The following is a 12214-nucleotide window of genomic DNA, read 5'->3' as shown; positions in this document are numbered from 1 at the left end:
CAATGGACAGCAATATTGCAATATAATAACAACAAATTTTTGTTCGCATAAATTTAGGATACCAGCATGTCCTCATTTTATTCAAAATATTGATACGTAACAAAATTTCAGTAGTTTTGATACCTCCAGTTGACTTGTACAACAAAATTATTTGACCGCATCCACCAAAACTGACCATATGTGCACTTTAATTTGTAAATCTATATACCCGCATAGTTAATCAGCCATATTTTTTATGTCAGGATTCAATGTATAATACAATCATGACAATGGACAGCAAAATTGCAATATAATAACAAAAAATTTTGGTTCGCATAAATTTAGGATACCAGCATGTCCTCATTTTATTCAAAATATTGATACGTAACAAAATTTCAGTAGTTTTGATACCTCCAGTTGACTTGTACAACAAAATTATTTGACCGCATCCACCAAAACTGACCATATGTGCACTTTAATTTGTAAATCTATATACCCGCATAGTAAATCAGCCATATTTTTTATGTCAGGATTCAATGTATAATACACTTTAATTTGTAAATCTATATACCCGCATAGTAAATCAGCCATATTTTTTATGTCAGGATTCAATGTATAATACAATCATGACAATGGACAGCAATATTGCAATATAATAACAACAAATTTTTGTTCGCATAAATTTAGGATACCAGCATGTCCTCATTTTATTCAAAATATTGATACGTAACAAAATTTCAGTAGTTTTGATACCTCCAGTTGACTTGTACAACAAAATTATTTGACCGCATCCACCAAAACTGACCATATGTGCACTTTAATTTGTAAATCTATATACCCGCATAGTTAATCAGCCATATTTTTTATGTCAGGATTCAATGTATAATACAATCATGACAATGGACAGCAAAATTGCAATATAATAACAAAAAATTTTGGTTCGCATAAATTTAGGATACCAGCATGTCCTCATTTTATTCAAAATATTGATACGTAACAAAATTTCAGTAGTTTTGATACCTCCAGCTGACTTGTACAACAAAATTATTTGACCACATTACCAAAACTGACCATATGTGAACTTTAAATTGTAAATCTATATACCCGCATAGTTAATCAGCCATATTTTTTATGTCAGGATTCAATGTATAATACAATCATGACAATGGACAGCAATATTGCAATATAATAACAACAAATTTTTGTTCGCCTAAATTAAGGGTACCAGCATGTCCTCTTTTTACTTAAAATACTGATACGTAACAAAATTTCAGTAGTTTTGATACCTCCAGTTGACTTGTACAACAAAATTATTTGACCGCATCCACCAAAAGTTCAAAACTGACCATATGTGCACTTTAATTTGTAAATCTATATACCTGCATAGTAAATCAGCCACATTTTTGATGTCAGGATTCAATGTATAATACAATCATGACAATGGACAGCAATATTGCAAAATAATAACAACAAATTTTTGTTCGCATAAATTTAGGATACCAGCATGTCCTCATTTTATTCAAAATATTGATCATAACAAAATTTCAGTAGTTTTGATACCTCCAGTTGACTTGTACAACAAAATTATTTGACCGCATCCACCAAAACTGACCATTTGTGCACTTTAATTTGTAAATCTATATACCCGCATAGTTAATCAGCCATATTTTTTATGCCAGAATCAATGTATAATACAATCATGACAATGGACAGCAATATTGCAATATAATAACAACAAATTTTTGTTCACATAAATTTAGGATACCAGCATGTCCTCATTTTATTCAAAATATTGATACGTAACAAAATTTCAGTAGTTTTGATACCTCCAGCTGACTTGTTCAACAAAATTATTTGACCGCATTACCAAAACTGACCATATGTGCACTTTAATTTGTAAATCTATATACACCATGATGTACCCGCATAGTATTAATCAGCCATATTTTTTATGTCAGGAATCATTGTATAATAAATCATGACAATGGACAGCAATATTGCAATTTAATAACAACAAATTTTTGTTCGCATAAATTTAGGATACCAGCGTGTCCTCCTTTTATTCAAAATATTGATACGTAACAAAATTTCAGTAGTTTTAATACCTCATGCTGACTTGGAAAACAAAACTATTTGACCAAAACTGATCATATGTGCACTTTTATTTGCAAATCTATATACCCGCATACCATTGTACCGAGGGCCTTAATGTCTTCTCCTGGCGCTCCTGTTCACATTTTAGTAGGACCGCAAATGTACACGTAATCAATAATATTGGAAAACCATTAATGCAAAAAATATTCTGAATAAATTGAGAATGTCAGAATTTCATCTCTTTATTTATAATAACAGTCACATCATATATAGGAGTTCATGATGGTGAACGTGTAAAACAAAACTATTATGCCACATCATCAAAGTACCAACACTGACATGTCTGAATTCATTTGTACTGTTTACAATGATTTAATAAAAAAAAGTATACGAGGTTCTCTTCTTGGAATCTATTATGTCGGTTGATTGATTTTGTTTATAGTTAAACGTCAAGTGGCAACTATTTCATTAAAGTGCGCATTGAGTATAATTTTAGGACGTCCCATATAAATATCGGCAATGACAAATCTCTCGATAAATCTGACGAATTTGACGAGATTGTTGATAGTTTTACCACATCGTATGCTTACGGACACTGTACAATTTCTGTTAGAATATTCTGCGGGAAATAGAATAGTAAATCCAATGCAAACAAGTTGAATATCAATGAAATATCCATGCAAGTATAAATTTATGCATAAAGTAAAATTTAGGAAGGGACAGGTAAACAACGGGGAACGAAGTAACGTAGACAATGTTGCCGATATCCCGTGATATAAGAATATTGTTCCGATGCGTTGGATAACCTTTCTATCCGCCTTCTAATAAAAAAAAACTCTGTGTGATCGTATAGCCATTTTTTATTTATATAAAAATACATGTATATCAAATAAAAGAGAGCATTTGTATAATATCTAGTAGAGTCTAGCGAGTAAATAATAAATGATATCTGTGGAAAAACAATGCGAATGTTGTTTACATATTTTAATGAAAGCTCAAGTCTGATATGAAAACTCTTATAACGATAATCTGTCATAAGCAGACCTGTCCTCAGGTCTGGTCAATAGCAGACGTGTCCACAGGTCTGGTCAAAAGCAGACCTGTCCTCAGGTCTGGTCAGGAGCAGACCTGTCCACAGGTCTGGTCTGAGGCAGACCTGTCCTTCCCTTACCGAAATAAAAGCTCTGCGGCAAACATTTGCTGCAAGCTTGCAGCAAACATTGCCGCAAGCTTGCGGCAAACATTTGCGGCAAACTTACCGCAACCATTTTACCATGCAAATGAAGTTTGCCGCAAGCTTGCGGCAAACATGATTATGCAAATTAGATTTGCTGCAAACTTGCGGCAAACGTTTACTGCAAACTTGCGGCAAACGTTTCGGCAAACGTTTGCGGCAAACTTGCGGCAACCATTTTACCATGCAAATGAAGTTTGCGGCAAGCTTGCCGCAAACATTATTATGCAAATTAGATTTTCTGGAAAGTTTGCAGTTAGCTTGCTGTGTATCATAACCATTAGTTATTCTGCTAACAAATGTCAAATATCTCATTTCTTTAAATCTGCAATTATAGCTGAAAAACAGAATATACCACAGTTTCTACATATTTGTTAATATGAAGACAATGAAGACTCTTTCACTTTCAATTTCTAATTCAGTTGGTAAATTTATATGCTTATAATCAACACAAGACAGAAAGCATTTGGAGAAACTGCAAATTTATTTATCATAAATTGTTTATTCAGTCTGGTTCTCTGGTTGTGCCTCTGGTGCCCTCTTGTATTTGACCGCTCTCGTCATTGTTGCTATTTTAGCATTCAGGGCAAAAATGACATCTTTACTGTCCATGGACAATTTGGAGAGTGCATAAGCTGAAAAGAAGAAAAAACATGTATCAGTTTAATTGAGTTCTGGAGCTGGCATGCATGTCAGAATCTGCTAAATGTCCTTTGTTAATTTAGGTATCATTGTCATTTTTCTTAGTTTATTTTATACCTTTTCTGACATTGGAATAGATCAGACTTCTATAAAACTTTTATTGTGCATAATGATATCTCGATTACTAAACATATTCAACCCTGCTGTATTTTTGCACCTGTCCCAAGTCAGGAGTCTCTGATCTTTGTTAGTCTTGTATGGTTTTTTTTTAAATTTTACTTATTTATATTTTTTACAGGTATAAAATAAAAATATGACATATTTTTTCACTGAAGTCTGAACTAGTACATTTTTTCTTTAGGGACCAGCTGAATTCTGCCTCCAGGTGCTGAATATTCTTGCAGTGCTTGAGACCCATTTGGGGACCAGTTTTTTTTTTAACTTTTGGAAGGATTGTTATTTTTTTTTATATATGTTCTTAATAATATTATATTTATCTCTTTTAGACAAAAGACATGTCTTGTATAATTACATGCACTTGTTAACTTTATCTATGATCCATTCACTAGACAATAAAAACAATTTGATTAAACTGCACCCAGGCTGCTTTTTCCCTTTTTCAACTGATGGCATAAGCCACTTCTCTCCCTTAATTACGTCAAACTCTGACATAAGAACATGGAGAACCCTCCACTTGTTAATTTTCAAAAGCAACCAAAACACCAAAAGGATTAGTGCTAGCACACTTTGAAAATTTAATGATATTATTATACAAGATAAAAGTGGTTCCATGAAAAAGTAAAGGCAATTATATAATAGATCAATTCTACCTCTATTCCCTAGATTCAGAATAATTTTGTTTCTAAAAAGTATGTTTTATTATTTATGACCTTGAAAACGCTTTTAAGCAATTAATCTGATAGTATGCATGGCACCATAGTCCCTTACTGGTTTAAATTTCATTTAATTGGAGCAAAAATGCTATTCTTGATCTTTAACCTGTCATTGTGTAAACTATAGAACAAATATCAAATGAATATCGTCAAGCATGATGAAACAAGAATGTGTTCATAATACATGGATGCCCCATCCACACTATCATTTTCTATGTTCAATGGACAGTGAAAATGGGGGAAAATACTGCTCACTGGATGTCAAGCAAACATGCAAATTATAATTTTAAATACCTTTTAATGCCTGTCCTAAGGGTGTTTCGGATAACTGGCCACCTGTCATGCCAACAACTTCATGAGGTTGGAAAAACCCATTAACCATTAGTTTAAAACAACAGGATTTAGTTTTCCCCTTGAAGCTCCCCTGTGTTGCCGTCAGCCACCTGACAGGAACATATATTGGGTGCCCTTCCGAGAGCGGAACATAGCCCTCTGGCATTGTTTCTGTATCCATTATCTGCAACAACAAAATAATAACAATTAGTTCTTCAAATTGTACTACATTTAAAATATTAAATACTAGTGCTACCAGTACATTTAGTTAAAAGAATTATATATATATATATTGCAAATCTTAGTTATGGTCAGCTGCATTTTTAAAGCCCAGTGTATTAATGATATATATGTTTTTAGCACTGATAAATTTATATGCAATAACTTGGAATGGAACACGAATGGATACAAAACTTTTTTCCCCTAGATTCTCTTTTTCTCTAAAGCACATGATACTGCCCTCCTAAATGAATCCAATCCATTATTGTTTTTTATGTACTCTGAAGAGTTGTGGTATCATTCCACCCTTACAGTGAAGGTTATATATATATAAGGTGGTTGTAAATGAATTACTTGTGTTGCATTATCCAGTTTATATACATGTGAATGTATACTTTTACTACAGTTTTTAAATATATCATTTAATATTAGCATACAGTACTAGATTATAAATATATCATTCAATATTAGCATTCAGTACTTTAAACTTGTGAGATTTTTTTGTAAAAAAAATAAATGTGAATGACTGCATATGAGACAACTATTCACAAGAGACAAGTTGACACAGAAATAAACATTTTTAGATCACCCTGCGGCTTTCAACAATGAGCATAGACCATATCACATAATCAGCTATACAAGTTTGCTTAATTTGCATCATATATTTGTAATACAAAATTATACAAATAAATTCAATTTGACATCAGAAGTATTAATTTTTCACATATTTATTATATATGATTTGAAAACAAACCAAATATGAAAAGCTGATAGATAGTCCCATCCCCCACCACCTAAACAAATTAATTTGAAACTTTTTCTTACATAGTCACACTTATTAATGCGAATTCCTCGCCTCGGAACATAATGTCCCTCATTACTGTTGAGGGCCATTTTAGCAAGATCAGCTGGGCCTGGTTGTTGAATGGTGTTGTTTTCTTTACCTTTTTCTGTAATAAATACATGAGAATAATATTAAAATAAATGTTTTTCAAAACAATTTTAAACCAATAGACTGAATTTTTCTTAATTAATATCTACAAACATACATTAATCTGAAAACCTAAGCTTTTCCTCAATCAAAAAATAAAATATATTATAGAAATAATTGAAATACAATTCCTTGATGATAAGGGAAAATAAGGTCAGTTGGGTACATGTGGAGTAGTGTCTTTTTTTGTCAATCATAGCTATATATATAAGATGTTGAATAGATTTTATAATGAGTGACAATTGCATATGTGTGGGTAACTTGTCAGAATTATTAACACTATATTGACTATTTAGATAAATTTTTTAGACTCAAGTTATAAATTTGTTTTTGTAATGATATAAGAGAATAAAATAAAAAAGGAAAATCATAATTAACATCATCAAGCAAGAAAAAAAACCCTTCCTTTTACTATAGGTAAGACACCATAAAAATCAATAAACATGTACCTAGCTCAGATTGGAGTTTTGAATACTCATTTTTCCATAATTGTGCATCTCTTGTTAACTGTGCGCAATATTCTTTGAGACTATTATATTGAGCGTCTTTTAGAATACATTCTCCACAGTCGGTCGCCAAAGCCCTTAGAAGGCTAGAACTATTTGGTGTTGAGCTTGAAGGTATACTGGTGTAAGGTCTGCCCAAGGGTGAGGATATATCTAGGTTACTGCTGGAATCTGAACACATGGGGTTAAATGAACTAACAGGAGAAATTAAATTTGGTGAAGGTGGAGGAATAGATTCTAACATGCTGGAGTTAATTGCACTTGAGTATCTAGTTGAAGGAAAAGGGCTGTACATACTTGACATAGGATTGACATGGGAAACTGACATGTTATTTAAAGATGAGGAATTTGACACATTAAATGGCACCCGTGAATTCATGCTGACTGTCATACTACTGTTAATGTGACTTGGATTACATACTGTGTAAGGCACAGGTGTACATGGGGGTGGAACAACCGGACAAGAGAACATTGAGGTATTATTAATAGGAGATATGTGCATGCTACTCACATTGCTGCGTGCTGGTGGAATAGGACTTGCAGAGGGCATGGTCATGCTACCTACAGTGCTGCATGCTGGTGAAAGAGAGGGCATGGTCATGCTAACTACAGTGCTGCATGCTGGTGAAACAACAGAGGACATGGGCATGCTACCTACAGTGCTGCATGCTGGTGAAACAACAGAGGACATGGGCATGCTACCTACAGTGCTGCATGCTGGTGAAAGAGAGGACATGGTCATGCTACCTACAGTGCTGCGTGCTGGTGAAAGAGAGGGCATGGTCATGCTACCTACAATGCTGCATGCTGGTGAAACAACAGAGGACATGGGCATGCTACCTACAGTGCTGCATGCTGGTGAAAGAGAGGACATGGTCATGCTACCTACAGTGCTGTATGCTGGTGAAAGAGAGGGCATGGTCATGCTACCTACAGTGCTGCATGCTGGTGAAACAACAGAGGACATGGGCCTGCTACTGAAGGTATGATTAGTCACCACTCTCTCAGATAAACCCTGTACAGCAACATTAGTCACATCTACCAAAGTTTGATTACTTAAGGCAGTAAGAGCTTCTGAAACTTTGATAGATGTGACAAATTGAGGCAATATTTGACATGATGAATCTGAAAAAGTGGTTGTGTTATTATTTACTATATTAGTTGTACCTACATTTGTAACACCATGCATCATGCTTTCCTTAAACAGCTCCTCCGCATTCATTATGGCTGTTTCTCTCTGACTTTTTTCAGCAGCTTTCTTTATTTCATTTTGCTCTGTAAAAAAAAAGAGTTATTTTTTTCTTTTATTCAGCTAATAATTAAAACCAATCATATACAAAAAGAATTAAATTTGACAGTCACAATTACTTAAAACTGAAACAGTAAATTAATTTATATCACAGCTACATGTATATAGAGTGAAGAATGGGCAGACAAATTAAAATTCTATTAGAGCAAAGAAAACCTAAGAATTTAAGAAATGAAGATAAGATTGACTTTTTCACTTATACATGTTATATAAGTAAAAAAATCTGAATGTCTAAGGGACATAACTAAGTCAATTTCAATTCAATGAAATAATTGTGTCCGTCATTGTCCATGGACCAGTCTTAGCGAAACCTATACTTATATTATTTTCTATAGGATGTTTTACTTCTTGTCCGTATAAAGTTTCTATAATTATTTTCCATGTATTGCTTATTATTACATGTCTATACACAATATACTTTTTTGGCGAACCTCTCGTTTTAAATTTGAAAATTTAACTGTCTCGAGTGGATAAATATCAGTGGATACATATATACTTGATGATGTGGTAGAAATAAATACAGTTTTGAGCTGCATTATACATGTATCAAGCAGATAAATAACAGAGCATAATACACAATTACCCTTTTTCTTCTTTGCCAAGCTCTTGTTAGTACATGTATCGTTGGTTTCATTCTGAACAGAATTCCTTTTTGCCGTGTTTTTTTTCTTTGTTTCAGGTTTTTTCTTTGTTTCAGGTTTTTTCTTCTTTTCAAGAAGGAACTTCTGACACTTTTCCTTGGCATCTACAAATATATAAAAAGTTATGCAAAAATAACTATATATGTATAAGTGATAAAACTGCGCTCTTGACACAACAGTATAGTTAATTTTTTTCACATTTAAGACTCGAATAAAATGGCTTAAGGTTGCATGGTCAGGTATGAACAATAAATCTGGTAAACAGGTATAATCAATAGTTTGCAGTTCTTGTTTTTGGTTGAACTTTAAAGACTATCCCTGCCTATATATATATATCAGCACTGAAAATTTTTACTGAAACTACCAAAAAAATATGCACCCGGCGGCCCAAAACAAACTCACATAACTTAATTGTAAACTAATGATAAGAAGAGTAAGATCCATATATATATTATTTAAATTATATGTTTTGTTAAATCTTCTGTCAATTTTATAGTCTTTTAATGAATTCTAAATAAATATAATTTTTCATTATTGGATAAACTAGGAATTTGTTTACAAAAAGGCCTTTTATATATAGCTTTTATAACTTTTTATACACTATGATCATGGTGACTTGAATACTTGTACATTTCCATCTACTCGTTTATATTTATTGTCTTTAAAAATACTAAAAACCTACCAGCTTCAAAGATAATCTTTCCTTTGTATGTATTTCCATCTGTCCACATAGCTGTACATGTATCATTCAGATGAAAATGTTTTTCGCTCCCCGTTATTCCTTCATCATCTTCCAAGTCATCTCCTGAAACTGGGTCGCTCAGTTCACCATCGTCAAAAAATTCAACAATGTACCAGTCTGAAAAAAATATTCTTCAATGTTTACATTATATACAATTGAATTGTTAATTCTAATATAACGTGCTTCTTTCACTTTGAAAACAACACTGTGTGAAAATTCTAGATATATCTATACTTAGCGCAGACTCTGAGATGTATACATAATAATGGATACAAACAAGCACGGCATACCCCCCTCAATCCTTGTACATTAATTGTCCATAGGCCCTTATACAGCTGCATGTTTCTTTTATAATATTTTATTTAGCTACATACATGTACCATATTCCCAAATATATAGAAATTGATTGAGTTTTACATGCTGCATGAAAACAATATTAATGTACAGGTATACATGATATGCAACACTTAGAAACGTGTCCTTCCACCCAAATGTGTCTATATCGATGTCACTGAAGCAAAACATGTCTAGTTGTAAAACAGCGCCAAAGCTTGTCATTTGTATACCCCAAATTTTAAATGTGTCAATTTTTTTTTTACTGGAATTATCATTCATGTCACAACAATATCATAAATATGTGAAAATAAGGGGAGAATGTCCTAGCTACTCTCTGTGCGTTAATTACTGTAGTTTTAAACTAATGCTAATAAATGACCACTTCATCACAGAATTGCTAATTTGTGGTAAATGTTATTGATTTGAGACATGCATGCATGCATGTATTAGCGCTAAAAACATGAGACGTTCTAGCGTATAATACTGGACACTTTCATGCGAATAACAGTTATCTGACACGACACGTTTGGGGAATATTGAATATTACGGACACGTTTGGTGGTGTTAGACATATACATGTATAACGTGACGGTACCCAAATTGCACCTATTTTGACAGTTTTTTCACCTACGTTTTTTTATTATCAAGAAAAAAATGTCCATACTGTGTTTATTTTGTAGCCCTATCCTTCTTTATTGTATAGGTACACCAATTTAATTTTTAATCCACACTGAGTCATTAAAAAATGGGTTTGAATCAACATCCAAACTGTCCATGATTCTGTAATGAGGAGTACCCAAATTGCATCCATGCTTAAATTCACATCGTCAAAAGTCCAATAACCGAGCTTTTGTTTAATTTCTTCAAATATTTTGAACAATTGGATATTTGTCCATGCTTACCCTTCATATTTTACGAAATGGATACTTATAATATATCGTATTTGCTAATTTTAAAAAGATGACGTTTTGATGACGTCGCATGGTGACGTTTTCGTACATTTTGCTTTTTCAGTAAACAGTCCATCTGTTGATACATATATACTGTAAGCGTTTTGTGTATATCTAAATATGTTTACCTATGTTGAAAGATGTGAATAGTATCAAATCATAAAAATACAAATTGTTTAGTCTCTAGAAAATCTTGTAAGATTTATGTTGCTATTTTTTTCTAAATAGGTGCAATTTGGGTACCCTACGTGTTATATCAATTAGTTCGAGGACTGCATGCCAGTGTATCTTATATTTATTTATTTCATTGCAATATGCTTCTTAATTTATTCCAATTTCTAAAAAAAAAACATATATTTAGAGTAATTTAGTAAAAAAAAAGGGGGGTCCAACTCCCAGAACCCTACCCCTATCCGCCACTGGAAGGCATGATGATATATGGGTCTGGCTTATTTTGAAATCCTTTTAATACTTTATATGATATCGTTTTAATGGATTCCAACCTTTTTATTATTATTCAGTAAATTTGTAAAATTTATAGTAATTTAAATGTTTTTGGTACTTGATATATAAATAATATTAATATCTTACGTAATTCTTCTTCAAGGAAACGCCCTGGTAGTTTTACTCTTCTTTTTGTTGACATCTTGGTGTATAATTTATAAATGGTACAATTAATAAAAAGGTTATCCAATCTTCTGAAGTGTTGCAATTGTCTTACGATCTTTCAAAATAATTGCACTGTGGAGATCTGCATTTGATTGGTCAAAACTAAATAAATGTTAAAACACGGAATTCTATGCAATACGAACGTACATAATAAATTACGTAAAATCATTTGTAGTGAATTCCTATTCCATTATGGCTTAACAAATAAGGAAAAAACATAATTTTTGAAACGATATATAGCGCCTTTACCCCTGACTAGTCATATGTATATTTCGTTCGTTTTTTAAAACAAATAAAATGTATCCACTTCCGGTTGAAGAAAAAACTGCGAAATACCAGACCATAACAATATCATAAATACTCACTCAATTAAGACTAAGCATGGAAGATTTTGACATTATTGACATAAATACTGGTATGAAAAAGATTATGGTTACATGAATGAATTAAAAACTATAAAATACTTACAGACTCGAAGGCATAAAAAACATTCTTTTTTCACCAATTTCGCCGGACAGACTCGGTGGGCTCCATATTTCTTAACAGATTTGTAACAAACCCTATACATGTAGGCTCTACATGTTGTTTATATTTGTATAGAGAGGGACACACCTTTTAATTTATGGATACACATATACAAATAGACATTATAGCCAATATAACTAGAAAATGCCAT

The 12214-nt window shown here is 32.5% G+C and overlaps 1 protein-coding gene across 1 annotated transcript; it reads right to left on the bottom strand.

The window, feature by feature from the left end:
- Positions 1-3796: 3796 nt before the first annotated feature.
- On the bottom strand, positions 3797-12010 carry LOC139486280 (DNA ligase 1-like). The gene is made up of 7 exons (XM_071271090.1): positions 11461-12010; positions 9524-9700; positions 8784-8945; positions 8063-8166; positions 6220-6344; positions 5137-5359; positions 3797-3942 (listed from the first exon to the last, which is right to left on the bottom strand). The coding sequence occupies exons 1-6, from the start codon at positions 11513-11515 to the stop codon at positions 5356-5358; spliced, it is 627 nt and encodes a 208-aa protein (XP_071127191.1). The 5' UTR covers positions 11516-12010; the 3' UTR covers positions 3797-3942; positions 5137-5355.
- Positions 12011-12214: the final 204 nt, after the last annotated feature.

This window comes from Mytilus edulis, chromosome 8 (assembly GCF_963676685.1).
Source record: "Mytilus edulis chromosome 8, xbMytEdul2.2, whole genome shotgun sequence".
Taxonomy (NCBI): Eukaryota; Metazoa; Mollusca; class Bivalvia; order Mytilida; family Mytilidae; genus Mytilus; species Mytilus edulis.
Note: the sequence above shows the minus strand (reverse complement) of the source record. Positions and strands in the feature narration are given on the sequence as shown.